Source organism: Chlamydotis macqueenii, chromosome 3 (assembly GCF_036417535.1).
Source record: "Chlamydotis macqueenii isolate bChlMac1 chromosome 3, bChlMac1.mat, whole genome shotgun sequence".
Lineage (NCBI taxonomy): Eukaryota > Metazoa > Chordata > Aves > Otidiformes > Otididae > Chlamydotis > Chlamydotis macqueenii.
Window position 1 is genome coordinate 58,538,486 of NC_141558.1, and position 14,478 is coordinate 58,552,963.

Sequence of the window (14,478 nt, forward strand, 5' to 3'; positions counted from 1 at the left end):
CTACAGATAGGAATAAGCAAAGGAAATTTATTTTAGCGTATCTGATAGCCCAGAGCACCAGATGGAGAAATTCAAGGTTTGGGTGTTGTAGCACTGTGGCCATCACAAGGCAATTAAAGTGCTGAAGTTCAGCAAGGCAGAAGCTGCATTTGAGCTTCCCTATCCCCTACGGACATTATTATTTCATGTTAATCACGCCCTTTGGAGCTGTCTCATTAAGAGTCCACATCGCAAGAAAAATATGTATATTTCTATATTTACATGAGTGTTTTTATAGAGGAAGATGTAGTGGAGGGCTTAGAGGACTACATAGCAGGGTTTAGCTGAACTGTGAGATTCAGCTGTCTTCTCCCCCAGGCACAGCAGGGTGAATGCTGCCTCATGGAATTACATTGCAGCTTCCTGGGACAGGCATCAACTAAGGCTCTCTTCCAAGTGAATATAACTGAACATAGAGGTTATTCCTAGGCCACGTTTGCAAGTCAGGAGACCCAGACAAATTAACTGGCAGCTACAGCTTCAGTGACAAAGCAGCCAGGCTCCCTGGGAGATGCAGTGCCTTTTCTCCTTCCTTCCCCCAAAGCCAACTAGCAGAAATCCTACGGCCCCCACTGCTCCACACTTTTGACTCCTCTGGACCGCACAAAGGGCACCATGTCTTTGTGGTAAAGGAATACTCCCACCTTGGCAGTTATGGAGCGTGGGATGGGGACTCAAGGATTGCTGCTTGGCACCACTAGAGGCTCTTTCATGGCAGCTCCACATCTCGTGAGTGGTTTCTGTCATGTCTACAAAGGTTTAAGTGTCCCATCCACCTGTCCCCAGTTGTCTGGTGTGGGAACTGGGTCCACACTGGCTATGATTCCCTTCTCCTGGGACCCAGAGTGTGAGAAAAGGGCAAGATGCCCCAGCAGATACCTGGGTCTCAGTAAGGCGGGATGCTGTCAGAACACAATTCCTGTTGGATGTTGGGAAGACACTCACTCCCTTCTGTAGACATCCTCTGATAGTGGTATTGTTTAACAAATTAGATTGAGGGATTGCTTCTGTTAAAAATTACCTCCAAATTGCATATTTTCTCCCACACCTTTTCACTTACTGAGTTTCACCCACTGACCACCATCAACAAAACTGAGGGGCCTGCATGGAAGCAAGGGCTCCTTAAGACTGTTTTCTTTAAAAATAATGTCTAACCATTGCCTGCACCACAACACCCACCTTTTGTTTTTGCCACAGAATTGCCATGATCCTTTTTCCACTGTAACAAAACCTGCTACTTTCACTTCATAGCTTTAGCATCCTTCCTGATAAAGGAGATGTTATTAAGATGCTGTCTATTGAGTAGCTTTTAATTGAGTTTATCACCAGATTGGGCATGTTTTGTTCTAGGAATCCCATGAAACCACTAGGATCTGTGGCAGTGAACAGTTTTGAGGGCTTGTCAGCAGTGTAAACAGTAAGAGCCTATTTGGTCTGCTGCAGAAATGGTCACTAGCTGTGCCTATGTAATCCCTTTCTGCAGTTCTATGCCTTCACAGTTACCTGTATCACAGTTAGCTTTTCCTGTGTTAAATTAGTACCCTTATGCAAATACATTCTCTACACATATGTTCTCACTGCAGCACTATGGGAAAGCCTTCAGGTCTTCTTCCAGGCTGCAAGGAAGCCACATCCATGAATGTAGCTGCACAAGTACAAAGTACAACTTCAACACACTTTTTTTCTCACTGGTATTTTTGAAGTTTCTCACAGCCATTTTGAACACAAGTATCAATAAGCAAATTAGCTCAGTCCTAATCACTACTGGGGCTGTCAGTGCAGATCAAGACAAATTGGTTCATCAGCAATTAGAAAATATTGCAGTGACAAGGCACCAATGACAAACTGAAACTGTGGAAAAGACAGCATCCCCCAAACAGTGCTCCAGTGTCACGCCTTGTAAGCACAAGATGGGTATCATCTCCTGGCAATGCTGGGAGAAAGCAAATAGGAATAGTCTTCATTAAAAAATGTATTCAAAGTGCATATGATGTATCCCAAAGGCAATAACTATGTTTACGCATCTGTGATACAGGAGCACGCGTATTGCCCCTAGAAAACCTCCAGAATTGCATTAAAAAGCCCCCATAAACTATGTTATAAAGTCATTCCCAGTTGAAAATATTTGGCAATGTACAGGTATGAGAAACATTCTTCTCTATGAGCTTAATAGTAGATTCAGGCTCTACCAATTTTGCTGGGACTACGGAGCTGTTTGGAAGCCGACTATTTCAGCAACAAACTGATGAGCATCCTGGATTGGAAAGTAGGTTTCATATGGAAGCACAGTTACCAGATCTCATACAAAACTGGACAACTGATTATCACCTTGGGCCCAGGCAGACTGACTTTGTCAGGGTTGGGAGCAGAAAAATTTTCACCTTCCATTTTGCTAGTTTTCTTAATTTTGGTAACGGAATGCTTGCATAGGCAACTAAAGAGCCATGGAGCCTTGCATACTTAGCTTCTGTATTGAGGAGCTCCATGAAGCAGAGGCACCTAATAGCCACCTGTTTATGCTTATGAGTATGTAAAGTTCCATATGGTTCTCTCTCTATAGAAAAGAGGTGAATATATTAAAAGTTATTTTGGTGTGATGGGTGAAAGCCACTGTGGTTCCTAAGTGCCATAATTTGCCATGGTATCTTCTCGTAAGTGCTCTCCTTGCTATGATATATATTTAAAAAAAAAAATCAACAAACCACAAAGATGAAACAACTTTATCTGGAACCATTCAGAACCTTATTAAAATCATTAGGAATCAAATTACAGAACCAAGTGTTTTCCAGATCTGAGATAGGAAGGAAATCTCCAGAGTAGGAAACATATGGTAAGTCTGAGATTCTAAAGTTTAGACATTTTGAGGTCAAAGAAAAATATTTTTGTACTTTTTCATAAATCATAAAATGACTGAATCAAATTCATGTAGACTTTCCTAAGAGAGCTTGGTGGACTACTGGGGGGAAAGACAGATGGAAATAGCAAATGTGCAAAAAAGCCCAGCTGGTTTATGGAGAGCTGGCATTATTGCTCCTATAGGTCTACTTTCTAAATGTAATCTGGTCTACGACCAAAGTGCACTGATGCCCAATAATTTTGAGGAAAATTACAGATAGGGACAAGAATAACTACCCATATATATTAACTATAGGAATGTGTAACCATTGTTGCATTCCACGAATCCTCTGCACCTGGTGGCATTTCCCTAGATGAAGTGCCTGCCTGGCTATAACATGATAATTAGTAAGCCCCAAACCTAGTCAGCCCATCATTTTCAAGAAAAGTTTTAGGGATTGATGTATACATTGGTAGAGAGAGAGTGTTTGGGAATCTGAAAAAACTATTTTCACTGGTATGGGAAAGAAAACACAGCCCAAGGATCACCCACTTAGTCCTGCGGGAAAGCATGTTTTGATAGAAGGGTGTTTTTACCACCTTTTTACAGAACAGTATGTGCAGCTCTCTTTTACTTGTTATAGAGTGATAAAGTGTAGCTCCCTGTAGCTTTATAGACTTCCCATTTTCAGTCTTAATTAGAGTCCTGAAGGAAAGGAGTGTCCTTTTTTATTCTCTCTTTTTCTTCTTTCCCTCACAGAAAACTGAGAAAACTGGTAGTTACGCTTACCTAATGGATCATCAAGTAGCCTTCAAGGAAAAAAATACATCAGAAAGACCTTCTATCCCAGACTAGCAGTTTCTGTTCCCCAAGGTAATGCAGAAGACTGGGGAGAGCTCAGTTGCCTCTTTCCCCTCACCTCCACCACCAACTCTGCTACATCCTCTGCTCCGTCTGCTCCAGCATCCTCCTCTCCCCATCCTGCCCCAAAGGCCATCTCTCCTATCTCTCCATCATCTCCTATTGAGATGAGCCTTCTAGTGCCTAACCTCTGTTCTTCCACTCATGTGCTGTGTGGCCGCAGGCAAGTCTCCTGCCTTGTGGCTTGCAGAGGCTGAGAACTCAAAGGATCAGTTGTGCTCAGCTACATGTATGTCAGACCACATCAGAATGAGCAACAGCAACTGTCAGGGACCTCCTGAGAAATGGGGACAGCCCAGCAATGTTTTTGCAGAAGAAGGAATTTAACAGAACAAAATGAAAGCATTTGTGCTGGCACACAGTTCAAGCATTGTGCAAATTATCTGTCTCTGCTAACTTGTCAGTAGTGAAAATTGTAGTTCAAACTGCTGTTAGATGTAACCATTTAAGTGTCCAGAGCAACAGCAGACTTCTTTTTTTTTACCCAGTGTATGAGCACAGAAAGAATAGCCTGGCCCTCTGAGGCATGAAAAAGAACAAATTAGAATGAGGATAAAATGAAATAACACAGATAGCGAACTTGCAGTTGCAGTGGTTTCTCTAATGTAAAGGGCACATTAGGCCTTTATCAAGGATCTGATTTGCCACAGCAGAAAAAAGGAATTCTGTAGACTGCAAATACATTCAGAAAGACAAAAAGTAAGGCTCGCTTAAAGCCAATGAGCCTGGTTCTTCACTCACAGAGACGCTATCCTCAGAGTAACCTAAGTAGAAGCATTGCTTATTTATGCCAGCACGAACAAGGTGAAAGGATAGATGAGCCAGTCACATGCAAATTATAATTCACAACACAGGAAATAGAAAAATAACATCAAAGCAAAACATTTCTTTGTGTTAACACTAGCAAGAAAGCACTATACATACAATGTAAATACAGTGCCAGACTCCTAGAGACCTGTGGTTATTTTTACTGAAGTTAGCCAATGGCAGTGTGAAAAAGATCATCTGCAACTGGCTTCTGTGCTTTGTTCTGAAAACAGGGGCAAGTCAGCAACGCTTGAATACAACATGTCATTCAGAGCTTAGCATGTGTACATAATAAAGTGAAAAGGAAAAATTAAAAAGAAAAAAGAAAAATAAAAAAGGGAAGAAAAAGTAGAGACTGGGACATCTTGACTGTGTAAAGCAGAATCATTCTTCAGCTAAGAATTAAATTAGACAAATGACAAATTTACATCTTGGCAAAAAGCTCTTGAATGCGTAAGAGTACATATACAGACAGAAACAAGAGAGCCATGCTCCCTGTGGGGCTAATAAGAAGTGTCATTATGCCCCTCTTCAGTGCTGCTGTTCAGTAATACCCATCATGTGGAGGATAATAATGATAAATTTCAGCAAAATGAACTCTGAATTAATTTTTCTAGTGAAATAACCCAGTTTTCTAGAACACTGGTTGGGAGAGTTCATAAGTATGCATGCAAATTGTAGTGATTAGACTGAATTTGAAAATGTGCTCAACAGGGCAACAACATTCAAATGCCAAGTTGTAAAATTGATCACTTGAATGCAAACAAATCCAGATTCACCAGGTTCAAGCATGTAAAATCACAAAGTCATTCTGTTGCAAAAATCAGGAGATTTAACATTAATAAATGTAGGATTACTTTTACCACTCAGTTGTGTTGGCTATTTTAAGATTCAAGTGTTTAAATCCATCTGCCAATCAAGATTTAGAATATTACTTCCTATATGTATATCTATTTTACCGATAGAAGAAATTTTAATAATAGCAAGGAAGCCTGGATTTCAAGAAGAATACCAAGTGTCTGGAGAGTTCACAGTACGGCAGAACTTCAATATCTCCAGGTAGCCACAGATAATTAAAATGTCTTTGACCACTACATTTGGGCCCTGCTAGTGCTTGAAAATGGCATTCCAAAAAAAAAGTCTTTTAATAAGTGATCATACAAATGATTCTGATTCACCAAGTAAGAAAAAGATGAAAGTAAATCAAGGATCTACTGGGGAAAAGCACATACAGCATTATTTTAGAGAGAAATCTGTATTTTGGAAATGGAAAACGAAGGCATGGCAGAAGACATTTTCCTGTGGAATTCAGATGAAACATTGCAGTCCCATGTGCTTTTACATTTTATTTGCTTCAGGAAGTGTGTCTTGTCTCCCTCTGCAGAAAAAGCACATACCCATTTGGGCACTGGTATAACTTAAGGCATATATATGCAAGTGCATACATTCTCACATGCTCAGCAGTACCTTAGAACAACATCAGTTAGGTTACTAAGTCAAGTACTTAAATAATAGAAAACATCTGTATTATGTTGTCTGTGGAGCACCAATTTAACCTCCCATGTGCTTGCAGTACCATACAGTGTTAATTAAATATTGACATTCTATTTTTTTTTCTACAAAACTGTGGTCTTCTTCAGTGCATGATCTAGACTGCTGGCCAAAGTGAGTCCTGGACATGATCTCAGGCTCTCGAGGGCTGCTATGTCCTTGTGTGTGCTCTGTCCCCATGTTTCCTACCTGCAGGTATCCTATAACCTTTCTCCCAGACCTACACAGGCTCCTTCTCACATCCCACTGGCCTTCTCCCACTGATTTCCAGCCTCCTCATCTCCTCTCCCGGAGGAGCTCCCATTACCTCTGCTGCCTGCAAGACTCCCAGGGTAGGAAATGCTCTACATACGTATTTGTGTGTGGATAGAATCCTCCTCTGATGCTGGTAACCACCTCCACCACTATCTCCAGTACCTCATCTTTGCGTGTCAAGGCTTCATCCTTCTGCCCTGCTCTGGGGTCCAATCTTTTTCTACCTGTTTCCTAACCTAGTTTGCTTCCTCCACTTCCCACACATGGATACTCACAGCCCAGTGCTTCTCCCTCTGTGCTTCAGTCACTTCCCTATTTAATACAGCTGGACCCTAACAGTAGAGGAACTGAGATAGAAGAATTGAGAAATGAATAAACATGACGTGATAAACTAGGTACCCTGGGTACAGTACTTGGCCAGCACTCCCTAACAAGGCCACATGAACAGAGGAAGATATGTTTCAAATAACTAGTCAGTAACATGTGCCAAATATTAAGTCCACGCTCCAAAATACGAATATTTTGGGGCTTCTCTATAGAATAGTTGAAGTTTTTTTAAGCAGAAAAACACATCCATTTTCCTCTAATTCTGTTTCCAGGCAGGAAGCAGCCACTTTGGCCACTGGAATTAAAATAAATAATTAAAATAAAACCAAAATGTAACTAAGTATTCAAAATGTTTTATATATGAAATAATTAAATAAAAATGTAGTAATAGTAAATAAATTCTTGTCTGAGCACACAGCAAAGAAGATTTCAGCTCAGATAAAGTTTGGCAAATTCATAAGTAATTGAAAAGAAGATTTTTGTACTAATCCTTACACTGAGTCAACTCAAGTACAGAAAGCATTACTAGCAAGCATTAGAACATTAATAATTTCTCTCCAGGCTTGACAAATAACTATAAGAGTTGAAATTTAAAAACAAGCTGATTGTGTGTTGTGCCATCTGATGAAATTCTATCCTTGACAGCTGAGCTGTAACCTCAAACAAATATCAATCAAGACAGTAAATCAATAAAATGAACAAAGGTGATTACTCAGGGTTATAATTCCTCAGAAACATGTATTCATGAAATACTATACCAGGAAAATTTAGTGGTAATTCCACTTTGGCTGAAAACCGGCTGACTTCATTATTGTCACAGATACTTGCTATGAGCTTATTAATTTTGAAGCCAATAACTTTAATGACTTCTCCTGTTGACAGGCAGCATTCATTTCCAAACATTTCATAGATGGAACCTGAAAATAAATACAAAAAGAAAGAAAAGCGTTATTCAGCTTTTTCTTACTTTGTCAAGTGTCTTTACTTCTTTGAATGAAAGCAAAAATACTTAAAATAAGTTATATGAAATAATACTTATCCTAATTTTCATTTTCTTCCTTAATGTCATGAGAAAATCCATCTTGTGACTTCAGTGATCTTGAGATCAGCTCTATGTGTACACTGTTCTTAAATGCATATAAGGAGAACAAGCTCTGAAGAACAAGGTCTTTCCAAGTTATTAGACCAAAACAGAATGGGGCTGGGCATAGGACAGCCTGGGTCATCAGGAGCTGCCTTCTGAAATCAGCAGGCAGTGGAGCTTGGGCAGGAAAGGTGTCTCTGCACAGCACAGGGCACAGCATATCCCATAGGAAACAACAGCCTACAGCAGAAGACAAAAAAACATAGACCCTAGAAGGTGCCCAGGGAGAGGCCAGGAGACATCAAAGTGCAACCAGCACTTTGAGCTTTCTGTAGTAGCAGAAAACCTGAAGAGTACAAGAAATTGGAAAATTGGCAAATTGACAGTGGTAATCCTTGCCCCATGCTGAAACGACCCTGCTGATTCTGACTTGGCAAGAATAAAATTCCTTTTTTTTTGTCTGTGATGCTCAGCAGTTTGAGAGCAGCAACAAGGCAATCCGACCAAGCATTTCAGAGCTTCCTCAGGAAAACCTGGAACTGCAGCTTGCCCTGCCGAAAACACCCCTGCCTTCTCCATTCCAGCTGTGGTCAATCTCTGCGGTTTCAGAAGTGGGGATAAAGGGAGAAGAATAAAGCAAAACCAGAACAAAAGCCATGTTATGCAGAAGGAAAAGTCTTCCTAGTCCCTGTGGGAGATTAGGAGAAGCTTTGAGGTACAGGATTAATTAATTATATATAAAAGTAACACAGAAAACACATTGTGATTAAGTCTTCCTTCACTTCCATTTGTAGGTAGACTTGCGTTGAACACAGAACATCAGAATGTTCACTTCGGTGCCAGCTTCTGTTCTTCTGATGCTGTGAAGTTCCTTCCACAAACTTTGTCCTGCAGTGATGTGGAAGTACCCTCTCTGGAGTCCCATCTCGGAATTTCATGGTGGGAAATCTTACTCTCACTTCTACCCCTGATCTATTGGTGAGTGTATTCTCTGATGCTAACATTGCTCTGCTATTTAAATTTTTTTTCTCATTTCTGTTTCTCCCTTCCTCTAAGTGTTTGCAAGGTTAATTTTGCCCTTCTCTGGTCACATTTTTGACAAATATCTAGAAGAAACAAATTCTCTTTCTCTCCTCTGAGAAGACAGATTTTCCTTCCCGTAATCCCTCTAACAGCCCTTTCTTGCAACTTGTTTGGTTTAAAGTATTTTCTTTTTTTTTTTCCTTTTAGCCTAGGCAACCAGAATGGTCTCGAGCAATGAGAGATATCTAAAACCTGACCTCTGGCTATATAGTGGCAATCAATAATTGAGATTGCCTGTACTGAAATAGTGCCATTGCCTGCAGAACTCACCTCCCCCAGAAAGTAAAATTCTCTGCTCCACAGCTCTCCTTGCAGCTGGGAGGGGGGCGGAAATAATTTTATTTTTTTTTTTTGCCAGGTGTCATATCAGAAATGCAACTGTTTATTAGCCAAGTGGTTTTCCTAATGCTCACTCAAGATCGATTCCAGTCATGACCATACTCTGGGCTAATAAGCATCTTTTACTGAGTCTGGAATGTATTTATCAACTGTGCTGCAGCACCTGCAGGTGACAAGCACTTCGTTACCACCTCGACCTCACTGGAAGTCATTGGGAACCCAACCTGAGCACAAGTTGCTCTGGTTTTAGCTTAAACCAAACACCTCAGTCGAAGCATCACAGAACAATGGGTATGTGTCAGGACAGGAGAACAAATGAAAGTAACACTGCATAACTGGTTAAGTTTATGCTGTTCTGAAGACATGTCCAGGCAAGTCTGTCTGTTGCTTGTGCAATGCTCTCACAACTGAGATGGACACTAGAAAGTCCCCAGCTGCTCCCCTGAAGAAGACAGGTACAGATGTACATTTTTAACCTTATGTAGAAGGAATCTAGGTTAAAAAAAATATTAAAAAAATGTGTGGCAGATGCTTTCAGTGGGCTGGATGTGACAACATAGCTTGGTTTCCTGTGGTGAGAATCCTACATAGGATCAAGGACACAGCTGTACTTAGGTTTTAAATGCCCCCAGAGGCTACTGACTTTCTGTTGCATACCAGGATAATGATTAGCACAGGGATATTCTGGATTACAGTGCCACACAAATATCAACCACAGAACATGCTCTTTATGCATCCTTTCAACCAATCTGGCACTAAGCAGAAGACCAAGAGAACCACTGCCCTTTAACTGAAAAAGAACAATCTAGTTTTCTTACTGTAAAGATAGTCCATCGTTGTTTGCTCTCCCTTTAGTCCCTAAGCAATCCAACATTGACTAACTCAGATGTCTCCTCTGGATATTGCTGCAGCTCCCATCAGTAGGCTGGCTGCTGCTCTAATAAACACGTGAGAAATTATCATAGCTCTCACTGCTTTAGCTGAGCTCCATATGATATTTTATGACAGTCAGAAAAGTATATGTGCAATACTTATTTTGTATTAGAGTGAAAGGGAGAGAAAGATTGAGCAGCTGTGAGGAGGGTAATATTCCTTTCGTGCTGAACCACCTCACTCCTCACATCAGACACAGTAGACATCACAAGCAACCCTGATATTATTAGATACAGGGAATCCCAGAGGACCCAGCATGATGAGTTCTGCATTATAGAAACATGGAAAGATGAGCAAAGAATTCCAATATTCTCACCCGCGAACAAATATTTGCAAAAACCTACTCAAAATGGGAGCTCAGGGCTTCCAGAGGCTTTTTTTTTCTTTCAGTGCAGATTTGGATCCAGCTTCTCCAGACTACCTCGTTTGAAACCAGACCCCTAGAAACTATTTAACATATGAAAGTAACTACACTGACTAATTATGGGTTTCACGCATGTTTGCTTTCATCTCCGCTAGACAGCCTTTGCAAGCATTCCCCTCAATGCAGCTGGACCTGCCGTGCACCTACGTGCAGGCAGTGCTGCTCTGTATGAGCACAGGCGCTGGGCCACGCAAGCCCGGCGGCCTTGCTGGCTGCGGCTGATTTCCAGACCACATGGGAGCTGGAGTAGAGCAAAGCAAGCAATGGCCTTGAGGGGAAGAATGGAGCAGTTAAGAGGCTGAACCTCTCAAAATGGTTTTAAAATAGAGGATGGTAGATTCAGATTAGACATAAGGAAAAAATTATTTACAGTGAAGGTGGTGGAACACTGGAACAGATTGCCCAGAGGGGTGGTAGATGCCACATTGCTGGAAACATTCAAGGCCAGGTTGGATGGGGCTCTGAGCAACCTGATCTGGTTGGAAATGTCCCTGGTCCTTGCAGGGTGTTTGGACTAGATGACTTTTAAATGTCCCTTCCAACCCCAATGATTCTATGATTCTAAAAAAAAAATTGGTGTGATGGAAGAAGATGATTTAACCACTACTTCAGTCTATATCCACAGCAAAGTGGTGCCACCAACAAATTAAAGAGAGGAGTCAGAGGAGTGTCTTGTTTCTGATCACGGCTGGCTCTGAAGGCCTTACTGCTTTTATCAGGGTTGCTTTTCCTCAGGCACAATAACTTATCTACAAATTGCATGGCAGAGAGCTTGAGAAGTCCTGTCCTCCATCACAAAATAAAAAGTATAAATGGAGCTTGTAAAAAAGTGAAAACACTGATGAGTTAGTGACGGGTCCAAGGCTGGAGATCCAATCTGGCAATACCCATGAGGAGAGACTAGCTCTGCCAAATAGATGATTGGATGACACAAAAAATAGCCTTTGACAAAGCAATCAAAGTTTGCAAAACATGAGAAATGCAGATAACAACCTACACAGGGTAAACTGGCCTGGTGCTGTAGAGATGGCAGAGAATCTAAAACACTACAAAAAAAAAAGAGTAAAATACACAAGGAAAGAAAATCTGCACTCATAAAAGAGAGAAAGTACCTGAGGCAGACAAGCATATGGAGTTCAAGCTGGAGTTTACAAAAAGCATTACATGGAGCTGCAGGCTCTGCTTGAAACATCAAGGGCCAAGACAATGCATTAAAAAAAAAGATGGATTATAAATTCCAGAGTGCAAGACACAAAAGAGTGTGCACAGAATAGACACACAGGGCTGTCACAGCACCTTAACTCTCAGGGTCTTTTGTCAGAACAAAACATAACATTGCTGTGGAAAACAAATGGATCATGCATCTAAAAGTATCAGTTTTAGGAAAAAGTGAGATGAAAATTAAAACTTAAAAAAAAAATCATGGTTGTAATTAAAATTTAAAAAAAAAAAGAGCTGGTTGTCTTACTACCAAATAAATAAACTATTACATAGATATGTAATCCACTGGCAAAGATAATGCTTTGTAATAATACCAAGGAAAGTGAATGCCTTCTTGAATTAAAAAAAAAGAAGGAAAGAAAAGATGTAATTTTTGGATCATCAAGAAGGGAAAGGGCATTAAGTAGCTAGGAAGAATGTTTTAAGTCTTCTAGAAGAGAGGAAATCTTTTAGTGCAGCAGAAGTGGAGAATGCCCAAAATCACAGGACTCATGGCCATTGGACGGTACCTTTCATCCCAGAAGAGAAGTTGGATAAGTTGCTTGTATAACCACTGAGTAACAGAGGTATGCCACCATCTTTTCCATCCAGTTAAGCAAGTCAGATACCAACTTTCAACAGCTTAGCAGGATTAAAACTGCTAAGTGGGTAGAGAGATAGATGTGTATATATGTATGTAAATAGATACCTACCTAGATGACCACTTTCATGGGCAACTAGTAGGACTTTAATTACATTCTCCTTTATCGGATTAATTTGAAATAGGCCAAGAGGTTGGAAGATCATGAGGGTGAGAGGCTGGGAGGAGGATGGCTAACAGACTGAGACAGTGATTGCAGAAGCCTCATTTTTAACGATACCAGGATTAAAAAAAAATCATTAAAAAATGAAACTCTGCCAGCCATACAAGAACAGATTCATTTTTGGGGGTGCAATTGCACGTACAGTATTGATTGTAATTACATATTTGTCTGCAGCTAGATTGCCTTAGCCCTGATTTTAGTTCTTGCTTGGCAGTTTGCCTGGAATAGTACAATGAAGATTATATTCAGACAAGAAAAATGTTACTTGTATGATTTGTCATCTAGGCATTTGCAGCAAATATTTGTGCTGATGAAAGGGAGGGAGGAAAACTGCATGGTTTTCGAAAGGGACAATAGAAATTCTTTTTCCTTTAAAAGCCACAACAATTAGTCTTAAAACATTGTGAAAATACTTACTGTGTGACAACGTGACCCTGAAAGATTTTACTTCAGCTGTGTGATGTGGACCCACATACACAATATATTGAAAAATATAATTAAAATTAAAATGGACCTTTTAGTGCATTTTATTTACTGGCACAACAGTAACTGTGTTTTTCCCACTCAAGCCACAGAGAAAGTGTAAGACATCGAAAATGTAAATTAAGTAACCTTAAGGACTGAATCTTTTTGATTTGAGAAAGATATATGGAATATAATGCAAAAAAAAAAAAACAAACCAAAAAACAGAACACAGAATAAAGCAGCATATTTACAGTGATCAAACAATGCCCCTAAAGGCTGTAATTAAAGAGCTTGTTGCCTTTGAAACCACCTTTTCTGGATTGTTACTTTGTTCAATAAAAAACACATTTATATCCTTTCATAAGCTCATCTCCAGTTTGACAATCCATATTAGCAACTGCTGTGATCAAATCAAAGCAACCATAACAATTGGTTCAATATATTTTTCCTCCATCTTTCCTAAAATGCTAAGCAGCCACACCACCGTCCCCCCTAACATGAGCCTTTTATTTGATTTATTTCTCATTATATGTACAAGAAGAGCCTTTTTGTATTAAAAACAACAATATAAAATATAAATACAGTGAATGCATGAGATGGAGAATGCCATTCTTCATGTCAGGCCATATGACAGTACCACTGAGAGAAATATTTCACAATACAAGGTAGAACAGCAAACATCTCACTGATATTTCCCTTGTTCTTCCCAGCAGCTTAGAGCCCCGTTCAGTGGCTGCTCTCGGAGGGAAGGCTTCACTGATGCTGATAAGAAGTATGACTCAAAATCTGGTCCTTGCCTGAACAGCAATAACAAATCACTGGTAGGTAACTCTTTTTTTGCTGCATGCCCCTGGGCAGTTTAGCAAGGAGGGCTATGGAGAGGACATGAACAAGACAAAAGGCTTCACTAAGGTGTCACAGAGGACCATTCAGCAGGGCTGGAGCTCAAGCCCAGGCTGGCTGACTTCCAGTCTAACCCTCTGTCTGCTACAGGGTGCTGCTAAGCACTTCCAAATATCTGTCTTCCCTCCCCCCTTTCTTTTGTTTTCTAACAAAGACCAAGCTTTTCTCCTAACAAAACCAAACCACTTTGCAGGCCAAACACTAGGCATTGGCTCTCTAGCCCCATAAGCTTGGATCCTTAAGGGAAAAAATTCTCCCTTTCATCTCTCAGTAGCACCCACTGAATTCTCTGCAGCTGGCAGGCTGAGCCGTCTTTGAAAGAAGATCCAAAGAACCTGGCTGCTTTGCAGGGAGATGAAAGACCTCCTGACACAGCCTGAAAGAGCAGAACTTTGTCCTGATGTCCTTTTCCCAGTGCTCGGTTCTCCACTATTATGTTGTCATCGGTTGGCCTTATGGGTGCTGTCTTCTCGGATCAGGGGTGACT

At 40.6% G+C, this 14,478-nt stretch overlaps 1 protein-coding gene across 1 annotated transcript in view; it reads right to left on the minus strand.

The window, feature by feature from the left end:
* THEMIS (thymocyte selection associated) overlaps positions 1–14,478 on the minus strand; it is a 79,032-nt gene that overhangs the window by 55,711 nt on the left and 8,843 nt on the right. The window contains exon 2 of the mRNA XM_010122138.2: positions 7,495–7,653. Within this exon, the coding sequence (XP_010120440.2) occupies positions 7,495–7,653 (159 nt within the window). The remainder of the gene's footprint in view (positions 1–7,494; positions 7,654–14,478) is intronic.